This window comes from Melozone crissalis, unplaced genomic scaffold (assembly GCF_028551555.1).
Source record: "Melozone crissalis strain CALT ecotype California unplaced genomic scaffold, PUWL_Pcris_2 ptg000016l_1, whole genome shotgun sequence".
In the NCBI taxonomy this organism is placed as follows: Eukaryota; Metazoa; Chordata; class Aves; order Passeriformes; family Passerellidae; genus Melozone; species Melozone crissalis.
In genome coordinates, this window is record NW_026535794.1 from 56,181,746 (window position 1) to 56,196,465 (window position 14,720).

Here is a 14,720-nt window from a genome sequence, read left to right on the forward strand (position 1 = left end):
GGAGAAGCCAAAGTTGTCTTCTAAACTCATTTAAAAGCCAATTAAATGCATCTTTGATTTGAGCCTCAGATCAAAATATGTTTTGGAACAGAGAATTTTTCTCCAGTCTTTTTTTAGGATTTGTTTTATCTATCCTTCCTTTGTTCAGTTTATTTTTTTATAAGGACAACCACTCGCCTTTATTTTTTGAGGGTTGTTTACACAGAAACTTTATTCCAGTTTTTTTAACTTGCTGTGGAACTGAGTTAAAATAAGAATCCCATTCTGCACCCAAAAAAGGTGGAAAAATGTTTGAAAATTCCATTAAACATGAAAAAAACTTATTAAACCAAACAGAAGAGATCCCTTCTCTCTCGGCCATTACACTGTCCTTTCCTGCACAGATCCTGCTCCCTGGAGCCAATATCAAAAAATAGCATTATAGCCACATGTGTCTTGTCACAAACTTGGCTAGTATCATGCAGTCCAAGAGCAGCAGTAAAACCACTCAGAAGCCTCCTTTTAGAAAAAGACTGAATGGGCATTTAGGCTTTGAAAGTCCAGGCTCAAGCAGTGAGTTTAGATGGCAGGAGATGCAGAAATTCTCTTTAAAACATTCCTGATAATATTCTTAGGGTTGCTGGCCCAGTAATTCCTTTGTAATTAGGGTTTTTTTTAGAATGGAAGGGTTGTGGGATCAAAGCTGTCATTCTCTCTAATGTATGGGATGTTTCTTCAGACAGTGTTACATGTGTGAACATGAATGGGCCCCTTGGGAAGACAAAAAAAGGGACATATGAAATGAGAGTTAGACTGCACCAGACTTTACTTCTGAATCTTTCATTTTGCATGCTTCTAGCAATATGGGAACTAAGTGTGCTCTAGTGATTTTGCTAGTACTTTTTTCGACAGTCTGTCTCTGCTGCAGGTGTCAAAAGTGCTCTGAAAGGAATTATAATGATTTCCGAAAATTAGTGTCTTCCTCAGGAAAAGAAATTCTTCTCCTTTATTTATGGATAAGGCCTTTATGAGGAGCAATCACTGCAGAGTCTCTGGGGACTGATGAAATCTTAACATTCATATGTCTAGATTTACCACAGCTTCCTTTATGCCTACATGTTAATATCTCCTCTAATATATTTGTCTGATTATTTCTCTGCCTCTGTAATCTCTTTCAAAAAGATCATTATGATCATTATTCTGCTCTGCTGCTGGCAGGGTAGATATTACATTACTTAAAAGTTCCCTTTTCATAATATTCACTGAAAGTTCAGAAACTGTGTTATGCAGTGAGTTTAAAGTCTCTCTGTCATACACTGCCTTGTGCTTTCTCTGGGAGATCAAACTCTGAAACAGTGCATGTGTAGATGTTCAGCATTTTTTTCCTGCACACACTTAGGGTCAAGCAACTTTTTTATGCAATGGTCAAAAAAGGTTTGTTAGCTTATCATTACCATCAGCTGTATGATGGTGGAAGAAATGCAAGAATACTTTTCTGCATATTAGTTTCAGTTGAAGACTATGTCCTTATTTTTTAAGACCACCTTAATCAAACAGACACCTAAACTTTGTTGGATCTGCTCATAACCTCTTTGTACAAAGACCCCAGGTCAGTGGCAGTCTGAGCAGCTGAGGAGGGTGCTGCTTGTCCTGTATCATCTTGCATTCATTTTTTTTTTTTCACCCACACAGTGAGCTTAGGAAGATAAACATGAAAAATTTTGAATAAAAACTGAACAGAACATACTTTAGTTCCATCTTGTTAAATATTTAGGGTTTGAAAATCATTCCTCTTTTATACTATGATGAAACGTAATTGGAGAGAGAGATTGATCAACTACCGTCCAAGAATAATGAATATGCTAATGGTTAAGGCACATTGTGGAAGAGGGAGACCTCATTTCTCTAAATTTTTCTTTTTTTTTGAGCTGTTCCAAAAATAAATATCCACTGCCCATGAGTATTTGGAAGGCAGATAATATCCTCTTTAACACTTAATACCTTTAATCTTGATCCAAAGGCTAGGAAGTAGTTATAGTACCAAAAATAGTAATACAAATGGAATAAGCATCACTGTAATACAACCTTACATGTAAAAAATTCTGAAGTGAGACTTTTACAGCTTTTTGTGTTGAGATGTGCATCACAAAAGGAAAAAGGCCCTTCTTGCTGTTTGGATACTGCAGCTGAATAGCTCTGTTCTGTTACAACTTTCCATTTAAGTTTTTATTTGATCTAGCATTCAACATTCTCATTCAATGAAGGGATGGTCTGGTAAGATCTGATGTGCTTTGCTGCATGGCTAATAGAGGACCAAAAAAAGAGTTACTCTTGGTTGACATTCCCAGCTTAATAAAATACACCCCATCTTAAATTGCTATTTTCATTCTGTATGAACCATTGCTGTGCCAAAGGCCTTGATTTTTTTGTTTGCTACATAGACTCTAAAGGCAATGATCAATGCTAGGATGACTGTTTCCTGATACCAACACAAACGAATCAATGGATAAGAGGAATCTGGTAAGAGAAAATTAGGCAAAATTACATAGGCGCGTTAAGGGTATCTAAGATGTTTCTTTAAAACAGAACCCTTATGATGAAGCCTTGCAGGTTCTCATTTCTTTGGAAAGCATGAATGTTTCAGACTCTGAAATGAAGCTTATGATCAAGTTTTTAATGGCCAACATACAGTCAGAGGCATTGTGAGTTTGCATATAACTTTAAAAGGTTTTGATAACTGGAAGAAATTTATAAGTGGATTTTAAATCTTGCTTATCTGTAGGAGTTGGATACATGTTTTCTGGTGCTTTGTTCTATGGAAATGAGTTAATTAAGTTCTTTTTGAACTCAGACCTTTCCTCCTAAGGAACAACATCTCCTTTGGTGTTGCAATTTCATTGAGTTACAAGCATTAAAATGCACTCTTCATGCATTGAAATGCATTAAATGTTTCTTATTACTTCTTTCTAGGTGAATCAAAGGAAGACAACAAATTGGACAGAAAATATAAATGTAGTGTGGGGGACGAATCAAAGAAAACAGATGGTAAGGACAACAATCTATTGGATTTTTGACATCTATTTTTATATGCAAGCTGTTGTTTCCTAAACATCTCCAGTTTATTCTAAAACGAAAAAAATTGTGTGGTAACCAGAAACAAACTTAAACAAACAAACCAGAAACAGTCATTAGATTTGAAAAACGCCATTGAAACATTATGAGGGAAAATCATTCATTTCACATAATGCTTAGTACTACTAAGTTCTGCTGTTAAGCCTTATCCATCAAATTTTGTGCAGAGCCTGAAAGAAAAATCCTGGATTATTGGAGTTGCTTAATGGGAAAAGCAGATTTGTGAGATTCTATCCTTCTGACTTTGTTCTGGCCATATTCTTCTGTCTGTAAGAACAGGACACATTGGACATGAAGAAAGCAGACTGAAAAAAAAAATGCTGCACAAGAGATTCTATTAAGGATGCTATTGAAAAGGGAGACTACTGAAACATTTTTAAACTGTAGCAATCCCAAACCATAGGATGGTTTCATGGGCATCTGGGAATAATTTCAAGTGAGTCTGAGCCTAGTGTAGAAGTCCACATCCTCAGCAGTTTGGAAAAAGATCTCTAAGTTCTGCAGTGTGTTTATACTTTTGCACTTCCTCACCTGCGTACCACAGGCCCATGAGACAGTATCTGAACCCACATTGCTTCAAAGACTATTGCTGAATTATTAGGTAGCAAAATAAATGCAAACAATTTTTTCTGGCATTTTCTTTGTGCATGTATCAGTGAAATTCACTGAAATGTGACTATTCCTAAGTAAGTATAATACAGTGCTTTGTTTCGATAGTCAAACAATCAAAATTATTTAATTTCCTACTGCCCTAGCAAAGTGGTAAGTAGGAAGAAAATATAATAACTCAACTAAACACATAGAAAATTTAATCTAGAAACATGTATTAATTTCAGACACATAATCATGTACTTTTTCTTAAGAGGCCCCTTAGTAATAATTATTTTAAAAAACAGTTCTTTTAAGAGGTCATGTTGCTTATATACTTGAGTTAAATATCTGTCAGGAAAAAGTCTTGAGCAAGTACCAATCACAGCTCTTACTGCAGTCATGCAGAAACTAAGTCTAAATACTGAAATACCACGTGACTCTTCAGCTTTTCAGGCATATGTGCAGTTCCATATGTAACTATCAAGACTCCAGAAAGATTAAGGGGCAGAATGACTGCTCTCCCTACTCTGATGGGTGGTGGCTGAGCAGCAGTTGTGCTGGAAGGGTGCGTCCTTGCAGGACCAGGTGAATGCAGAAACACTGGTCCAGAAACATGGGCTTTTTAGGAGGCCTCAAGAGCACCAGCTCAGCCAAGAGAGCAGACCCATGACTCTCTAACTTTGAGGAAAAGGTTACATTTGAAGGCCTTCACTCTCAAGGTCTTAGAAAGATTAGGGCCACGTATTTATTTGGGCTTGAGGACTATGAAATGAATGTTTCACAGTAACTTAACATTGAAGATTGAGGATGTGAATTTGGTCTCTGCAAGTTGCTTATCTTTGGTGTTATTTATATTCGTTATCTATTGTCCTGTAGGAGATAGCTAAGTTAATCTCTCTAGGGAAAAGACTGGTACCATGGGACCAATTGATTACAGCGAATAGGCAATTCTAATAATGCAAAAACAATTTGTAGGCAGACTGCTTCTGTCATTTAGACAGTGGAGAGGCAGGTTATAGCTAATTATCTAATTGATAAAAATCAGAAAAAATACTGTGAATTATGCACCTTAGAAAGAAAAACACTGGAATGGCACTTTGCCAAATACTGCACAACCTGTTCTATCCATTACCCACTCCAGAGCGAATCTCCTTACCAGCCTTGTGCGGGGTGTGGAGAAAGGAACATTATCTACAGATAATATATAGCTATTGGCAGACTACTAAAATGTTTACTTGAACATATGCTTTCTCTTATGCCAGTGCATGATCTTTCACACATCACATGCTGGAAAAAAGATTAAAGAATTAGAAAGATTGAGATTATGGCTACAATGTGCTCACCACATGTAATTTGCTGCTGGGTGAAACTCAGCCTGGACTTTTTTCAGGGTCTAGGGTTCTTGGGTTTCAAAACCTCTGTTCCGTTCTTGGGTTTTACAACCTCTGTTCAGTGTGTAGCTGGGGAATATTTGTATTAAACAGGCCCATTTGTGTATGTTTAAAATAAAAGCTTTAGCTTTCTCACCACTACCCTTTTGCATCAGCTGAAGACCTGAACCCAACTGACAACACTCTGTCCTACTGCACAGGCAACCTGCACCCAGAAAAGAAAGCTGCAGATAGTATTTTGCATAAATCTTTGTAGGATATGTATCCAAGTTGCTTTTTAAATTATGTACAAAGGAAGATATTGTAGCATCTACTTATAGACATGCCAAAATGATTCTAATATGCTTGGCCTTCTACTACATGGGGAATCTAGTGACTAGTCTTCTTCTCATGTTAATCTGATCCTCATATTATTGTTGTTGGTTGGTTTTTGATTTGTTTTTTTTTCCTGCAGGAAATACTGCTTGTTACCCACCACTGCCTTTTTTCTCAGTTTCAAGAAAATAAATATGGGGATGACATTTCACAAATAAAGATACATACCTGTCAGAAACATCATCAGCACAAGTGTTTCCTGTGGGATAGAACATTGTTAAACCATTTTGGAAAACTGAATTTTCTCATGTGAAATCATTGCTTGGCAAGTCTTTGAATGGAAAATTATAAGCAGCCCATGGACATAATTTTCCTTTACAATCCAAACTTTTTAAAAAATAATATTATTTTCTAATAAAACTAACAGCAAATGAAAAAAAAATATTCTTCCCCATTACAGACTTGATGTAAGCAAGAAATTTTTTACAGTAATCGTGGCAAACTACTGGAACATTATCTCCATTGAGGTGGTAGAAACCTCATTCCTGGAAACATTCAAAGTCAGGTTGAACAGGGCTCTGAGCAACCTGATCTAGTTGTAGATGTCCCTGCTCATCATTGGGGTGTTGGGCTATATGGCCTTTAAATGTCCCTTTCAAACCAAACTATTCTGATTGTATGATCCTATGATTAACACTTTCACAGGTAACTTCTACCACATCCTCATTTTTTTTCCTCACTGGGAAAAGATTCTGCAATGTTAATGCAAAGTTGTCAGTATAACTTCTTGTTTTGGGGAAAACAGTCAATTCAATCAAATATTACTCTCTCAGGTACCAACTGTACATAAATATAAAGTTCTCTTTTTGTGTGTTTTTCCTAGGAACTTATTACTCTAGTGGTAATGTGCATTTTTAGCATGGAAATATACAGGATGTTTGCATCTTCAACAGCTGGTACATACAGTGAAAGCCTAATGTGCTCTGGCTATGTGATGAGCAGTACTGCCACCTCATGGTCAAATCAAAACGTGTGTTTGACAGATCTGCTTCAGTACTGCATTCTTCTATGCAGTGCAACACACTAGAATAGAATATAGTCACTATAATACAATGTAATATAATGCTACATGTAGACTTTTTAATATATGGACTATATTTCAGATATGCAGGTTTTAGCTTTCTTTATTTTGATTTTTTTAAAGATATAATGTTGCTTATAAGTAGCTAAAAGCTTTTCCTTTGAGTTCTGTACATTGCCCATGCCAATATGTAGAGCTACCTTTCAGTCTTAATTTTTCTTGATAATGATTTCTTGATCAGGAAGTGAAAATTTCCCTGATTATTAAGTTAAAGCCTTCATTTCTTTCTGTCCCAGTTGTCCCAAAAACAAAGTGGCAGAGTAGCTGGCACAGAATGTTATCTGACAATGCCTTTGGTATAGGAGCATGGTGGTGAGAAGACACCATGATAAGGTCTCAACAATTATTCAGAGAGAGTTGAATTAACAAGATTCTTCCCAGTTTCATTTGTCAAAACTCCTCAACCATTGAATATTGACTCTTGGCAGCCTTCTGCAAGAAACAATTTTTGTATGTGTCAGTCCAGACAAGACCATGCCATAGCAATGAGCACTAACCAGATGTCTCATGAAATCCTGCTTATGTAACATTCATGATTCTGATGTTGTTTTAAAACAGGTTACTCAAACATATAAATAAAGAGCATGTCTATGTCTCCTTGAGAGAGGTAGAAAGGTAAATTACAGGTCATATAAATAATGGTGTCATTTCTAATTCTGCTTTGAAAGATAAACTGATCTCTCCATTATTGTCAGAAGCAAAAAATCCATTTCAGTTTGTAAGGCAAAGACATTATATTTTTCCTTGCTGCTTGATAGTGCTCTGCATATTATGTGTCATAATCCAGCAGCACAGGCAAATTGGAATGACTGTAGTCTAAGTCTACTTACTAAAGACAATTTCCTTCCTGTTCTCACTTCTTTTTTATGGCCTGTTACCTGAATTACATTAACAGCTATGGCTCCAAGTTACAAATCAGAAAGACTTGTTAGGTTCTGGAAAAACTTTTTTGAAACATGAAGGAATTCTGCCTTATCAAAAGACATGTTTCACTGTAATCTATCTCTGCTGAGCAATTGTTCCATGGTATTGCAGTATAGGATAACTGAGGGGGGGGGGGGGGGGGGTGGAACAGTTTCTGTGCTTTTAAAAATCCTCTTTGTGCTTTTTGGAAAGAAACCGTTTGTCTAATTTAGCAAGTGGCATCTGAAGCAAGCTGGAATTTGCATAGAAGAATGCATTCTGAAGAAGGTTTTAATGCTGTTTTAATAGCAGATAAACATGATCTTTGATGCTAAGTGCCAAATACATTGTTAGTATCTAGACAGGGCAAACAGTACATCACTATGGTATGCCTGCTTGGTGAGAAAATATACGGAATATGTAGAAAGGTATCTTTTATAATTATGCAGATGATTTTGCAACATTTTCGGTTTGTGTGTTTGTAAGTCTCACGGAAGACACTTGGTTTTCCTTTGAGACTTTCATGTGTCTCTTGTTTAGCCTGCTTTTTATTACTCATAGGAGGCTAGATACATGGTCGTTAAGATGCTAGATTTCTTTTTGAATCTACTTTATGTGCATGGTGAAAAAAAATCGTCACTGGAGGCAACTTAACTAGGGGTTTTTGAGTAGTTACCTGTATGGGGAACATTTTTCCACATTAAGTCTGGTCCTTTAGATATATTTCTGCTCAGAGATGACACATGGTTGCATTGTTCTTCAGGGATAACATTCATGGTCCTAGAGACATGGATCAATGTGTAACTTATACAGTGCATTGCAGAAATTGTTCCTTGATTTTGTACCATCAATTAATTTATTGCACCAGTCGGGGAATACAGCTGTGATTTTGCTTCTATTATAGTCCTTATCCCATTTAGGAAAATTTGCCTGTGGAATGATGCATAGAAATTTTCCACTTCAGCAAGAGGAAAGTCCTCCTTGCTGCCAGCTGCAAGAATTATGTTTGGTGGAGTGACAATCAGGCTTCTTTTTCCTGATGCAACACTTAGTCCTGAAAGAGAAACAAGATCATGTCTCCTCATGAAAATAAGGAAGAATATGAAATGGCTCTTCAAAAGACGCTGGTGACATTTAGATTGCATCTTCAACAACTCACAAAACAGCTAACTTCCAATTTGAGCATACCAGTTACAAGAACCAGTCAGGACGTGTGGACGTTATAAGGTGTGGCATCCCATCCTAAAAAAGCAACATGCACGTACCCAGATACTCATGACTGAAAATTCTAATCTTTATTACTTATAATCATTAATTGATCCATCACTAGGCTATTCATTATTTTCTCTCCTTCTAAACCACTTCTTTCCTTTTCTTAACTTCAAAACCTGGTACTTGCAGGCAATAACAAATATAGAAGAAAGTCAACAACTGTTATCAGTTAAAAAGTGGGTTTTTTTGAGTCAGGCTGAAGTGTTTAGGAGTTATAGTGTAATTAGAAACAAGTGATAAACAAAAACTGAAGACATATTGAAAAAATCCAAATGAGAATTTTTGCTTTGAAATGCTGTTTCACATTTTTATCCACCATTACGTAAATGGTAAATAAAAAGACTTTCGTTTTAGTTAGATGAAAAGCTCAGGTTGATCTTTTATTTTCTATCTATCCACCCCACTACCCTACCCAAACCCCAATCTCCAACAGACATTTTGCCATGCAAAAGTACACCAATTCCTTGCGTCTGACCCAGAGCTAGGCATTATCCTAATTTTTTGTTCTAGTCACTCAGCCAAAGATGCCCAGTGCTTATTACAAAATTCTAATTTGCATATGTGGCTGGAAACCTTGCTGGCTTTGATTCTTCTAATTCCTGTGGAAGGTTCTATGATTTGCATGGTTGGAGGGCTGGCTTTTCTGCTAGCTTCTTTCTGCTAGAACCTTCCCTCATGTCTGACAGAGCCAGTCCCAGCCAGCTCCAAGATGGACCCACCCACCAAGGACAAGCCCATCAGTAGTTATGAGAGGAAAGAGCAGCAGAGACAATGTTTGAAGAATTGATTCTAACCCCCATTCTCTGTCCTTCTGTTCCCTGTGGAGGAATAAGTAGAGATTCAGGAATATAGTTAAGCCCAGTAAGGAGGGAGAGGTGGGAGAAAGATGTTTTAAGATTTGGTTTTACTTCACATTAGCCTACTGTGATTTTAATAATAAATTAAATAAATTTTTCCAAGTCAAGTGTGTTTTACCTGTGACAGTAGTTGGTAAATGATCTCCCTTTGCCCTTATCTCAAAACATGATCCTTTCCTTATATATTCTCTCCCCATGTCAAGCTTAGGAGAGGAGTGATAGAGTAGTACATTGGGTCTAGCCAAGGTCAACCCACCACACAACTCATCCCCCTTACTCCTTGAAAAGTACTGGGGTTCTTGTTTCCTTCCACAATGGAATATCTTGTTATGAAAACAATTATCTAGCTTTTACCCCAAACACATGCAGAAGTTTGAATTATGTTTGATTATCAAATATAGAATGAGATTTTGCACCTAATTTTCTAGGTGGCTTTACCTGATAAGTATCTAATTCCATTCATACATGCTTTATTCAGGAAACTCAGTGATTACTTTGTGTAATCAAACCTTTGCCAGTGTATTCATTATATTTTTATCTGCTTAGATATATTTCCGTAATATGCTGGCAGTCAAATAACATATATTAAACCAAAACTGATCTCTTTCATCACGGATGTTATCCTAGGTCAAGTGGAATGCAAACTGTCAAGCTAACATAAAACTCAACATCAGTGTGAAAAGAACTAGAAATTTTTAGCTTCATGGATGATTTAGGCACAATTATGTGCCAAAGCTCCAAAAGCAGGATACCCTTTATGCTAATGCTATTTCTCATCACAGAAAAATTGATATTATGCACTTGAGTCATGTGCTAAATTGGAGTGATGTTATTTAAATTCACTTACTAAATAAATATTCAAAACTTTTCCCCAAGAGCATTTATTCTTGTTTTCCCTCGCTTTAAAGAGAATGCAAGCACCTTCAAATAGTTTTCTTTGAAAAAAATAATCACTCAAAATTTCTCATTCATTAGACATACCAATAACAGAGATGAATTAACTTATGATGCATATTTCTTCTTTATTTCATTGATCTTCTGAACTTTGCTTCTTAGGCCGCATGCATCTCTCAGGCAATTGAAGAAAGAAAATACCATACTATACAGAATTTATTTCTTCATGGTCATAATTATCTTTGAAAAGGCTTTCAAATGGCTTTAGTAGGAGACAGGATTGTCCAGCCTGAGAACTGAGTTCATAGATTTCAAAATCTTTGTTTTATTTTGAGCACTAGAAATAGCTTCAATTGACCTTTTCAGGTGGAAAAACTGCAGATTACGACTAAGCTCACTTTAGTACTCAAGGAGAAAAAAAATAACAGGTTTGGGGGAAAATGCTTACAAAAAAGAAAATTCACTCCTTTACAAACTATAAGATGCTGAGTGAGTCCACAAAGGAATTAAAATTTGGTAAGCTGTCTCAGCAACTGCAAATACTTCTGTCATTTGTGGTGGGAAAGACTGGATTATAGATTATGTGAGATGCAATTACTGAGACTACTATTTCACCTCATTGTCCACTGCATCAGTAGTAATTGTTTTATGATATCAAAGGCCATACAAGAATTTGCAATTTCTTTTGTCATTTTACTCAGCGCTTCGATGGACCTGGGTTCTGGGGGCAGCAGGGCTTGCAATAAATAATCTCATTTTGAAAAACCTATGCTTTTAATTAGTTGGGATAGAAGCTAATTTCAAACACCATGTCAGCTTTGCTATGAACGCTTAAACAACCTTACTGATTGTGTAAGCATTCATAGACCAGAAGTCCCTTCAGCTCTCCATCACCTGCGTGACAACATTTCATAGAAGAGACCTTAATGAACAAAAACCAAAATTAGTGCAATGGGTGTATCCCACTACAATGATGTGTTCCCACTACCCCTTCTGTGTTCTAGAGGGCCCAGGTAGAGGTCAAATCTCTGACTTGGATACACTCTGATCGATTTATCACTCCATTACTTTGTCAAATTATCTTTGGAGCCCTGGCACTTTTGTATATTGGGCACTGAGGCAACATAATTCAAAATTTACACAGGCATTATGTGATAAATCATACCTTTTTATTCTTCTCAAATTTACTGTTTGTAAATTTGTTTGGTAATTCCCTTCTTTTGTGTGATTCCCTTCTTTTGTGGATTGTGAGAAACAGTGAGTAATTGTTCCCTTTCACATTCTTGGTACCACTAATAATTTCATTTACTTTTTGTTAGACTCTCTCTGTAACTCTGTTTCTAGGCTAGAGTCATACCACATGAACTTTGTGTATTGAACTTTCCTTCAAGTACAACCCTTTTGCTAACCACTGTGTTGGGATGTAACACTGACAGTCTGTGTTATACACGTTTATTGCAATGTGACAAGAGAATCTCAGGTTAATTGTTACAGGGCTTGCAAGGGTTGCAGGAGTGAAGAGATAGACAAGAATATTGACCTCATGATCAGAAGGCTTCATTTATTAGGTTATGCTATATATTACATTAAGACTATACTAATAGGAATAGAGAGAAAAAGTCTCAGAAGCTTGCTACACTAAGAATAGAAAAGGAATGAATAACAAAGGAGCACTCTCTGATTCTGTCCCAGAGAGAGCTCAGCCTTTGATTGGCCCTTAATTGTACATAAGCAACATGGGCCAATCACAGGTGCACCTGTTGCATTCCACAGCAGCAGATAACCATTGTTTACATTCTTTCTCTGGGGCCTCAGCTTCCCAGAAGTGGGAAAAATCCCAAAGAAAGGATCTTTCACAAAAGATGTCTGTGACAGTTAATGAAAATGAGATAACCTCTCTTTTTTCCCTTTTATTTTAAATAGTACAGTCATGGATAATTGTGCTGCCATCCTGTGCTTCCTTCAGAATTAAGTATGGTTATAATGCTTCAGAATTTGAGCAGAGAAAACAAGGACCCTGCAAGAACCTCACACTTTCGTTCATGGGGATTCAAGCAGGCTAAATAGATGGTGAAAAAAATGCCGAAATCCCTGCCCAAAGACTCCTTAATCTACACCATACTGTCCTGCAGTCTGCATTCAGCATTTATTTTTTTTAGGAGAGGGAAGTGATTTTTCTTTTAAATGCAATATGAATACCATAGGGCTTGACAGGGGTCCTGATAGCCTGGCCTGACACTGGATGCCACTGGGAAGTGCCTGTCTTGGTTTAAAATAATTTTTTAAAATAATTGTCTGCCAAGGAAGGCAGGAACCTTCCTGGGATGGAAAATATGACCCCTTCCCTCCAAATTACTGCAACTTTGAAATTATGGTGCTTTAAGGCAAAGATATAGGAAAAGGAATAACAGTTCTTTACTTATATGTATATGTGTGTGTGTGTGTGTGTGTGTGTGTGTGTGTGTATGTATGTATATAAAACAAGACAAACAAACAACAACGACGGCAGCAACAACACACAGAAAATCAGGAGCCCAGGAGCGGCCTGTCTCGGCCGCAGGCCCTTTCCCTTTTGTAGTGTAGTTATAGTGACAGCCAGCAGGGGGCGGTCGGCTCATTGCCAGACAGGGCAGGTGTGCTAATTCCGCCGCGGCTGCAGGGGGCGCTGTGGCGTAACTTCAGCCCGCTCCCCACGTGGCAATGGGGGCTTGGGTGATGAGAGAGGAGGGAAAGGCGCTCCCCTTGCGAAACTTACGGGGAGCCGCCGGTCTCAGTGCCTCTCCGGGTGCGAGCTGGTCTGCAGGAGGAACCTCGGAGCAGCAGGCTGTAACAGGAGAGACAACCACACCCCAGGTGGCAAACAAAGTGTAGCAAAAGCACCGAAGCCATGGCAGGAGCAGCAGGAATCCAGGTGGATGAGGGGTGTCGAGTTAAACTGTAGCAAACCCCTCTCCCCCGAATTAGTGGCAGAAAACAGCAGGGGCAGGGCGAACCGAGGACAAGAGAGAAGGTGGAGGGAAGGTGTTGTTTCAGGTTTTCCTTTGGCTCTCACATCTCCTGTGTGATATCCTGGGCATATCCGCGGCAGCCAGACTCCCTCAGGCAGCCCGGAAGTGCTCCCTCCAGAGGGTGGCCGGGGGTTCGGGTTCCGAGCTTCCCCTGAGACACCCAAGCAGATGGTGAGGGTCCCTCCCAGTGAGGTCAGGTGAAAAGGTCTCACTTCAATGATCGCTCTTGCTGGCAAAGGCTTACCCACGGCAAGGAGAAGTAGTGAAGGACAAAACTCCGCAGTGGCAGTAAATCCTTCAGGCAGCAGCAGTCCGGCACCAAAACCACAGCCATTGGCCCTCTGATCCCAAGAGAAAGAGAAAGAGAGAAAGAAAGAGAAAGAGAAAGAGAAAGAGAAAGAGAAAGAGAAAGAGAAAGAGAAAGAGAAAGAGGCCAGCCCCTCACCCCCAGCCATGGCTCCTGGCATCTCTGCGCTTCCCAAGAACGCTGAGCTTCCCTGCCACCACACTCACTCCTCCAGCTGCAGCAAGACTGAAGCAAGCTGCATCCCCTCCCTGCCCTTCCCTATCCAGGTCACATCTTTTGTCTCTTAAGTACCCGTCATTCCCATCTCTTAGACAACAAATGGTAGAAGACCCTAGCGTTCAACAGTGTCCTAAGCCCTCTCTGAGCAGTACTGTGGTTTTGGCAGCTGGAGAGGAAGGGGAGGAGGTAAAAGGCGAGCATTTATCTCGAGCAGCAGAGCTGGCCGCTACCAGAAGCAGTGCTGGGAGAGGTCAGCTCTCCACTTCCAGTTGGTGGAACCAATGTAGTAATTATGTATCCTCTGAACAGAGACAGACATGGTTCTCCCAGGATTTTAGAAGCTGTGGGAAACTTAGACAGAAGAATTCAAACAACTATTATCTCTTTCTGTAACCATTGTTTATAGATATGGTTCTTCAGAGTGTGCTATTCAAAGTTCACCAATAGTGTGAGAGAAGATTCCTAAAGGCCAATCAGGTCTTAGGTCCATTGTTTCTATAAGAACTGTAGATTTCTAATAATAAAGTGTCTTTTCATGCCTTCTGAGAATGGGGTCTCTGTATCACCTTTGGCTGCGCCTGATACCCCTTCGGTGATAGAACCAGTACCATGTCTGTGAATTATACTTGGTGAGAAGCAGGAGTCAAAACAGAAAAGATACTTCTGAGTTAGTTTAAACTCTCACCACAGTCTAAATGTTTCTATGTGTCC

The 14,720-nt window shown here is 38.5% G+C and overlaps 1 protein-coding gene across 1 annotated transcript in view; it reads left to right on the top strand.

Moving 5' to 3' along the window:
- Positions 1 to 3,053, top strand: part of PDE1C (phosphodiesterase 1C) — a 208,632-nt gene extending 205,579 nt beyond the window's left edge. Inside the window, exon 17 of the mRNA XM_054274074.1 lies at positions 2,950 to 3,053. Coding sequence (XP_054130049.1) covers positions 2,950 to 3,053 — 104 coding nt within the window. The remainder of the gene's footprint in view (positions 1 to 2,949) is intronic.
- Positions 3,054 to 14,720: the final 11,667 nt, after the last annotated feature.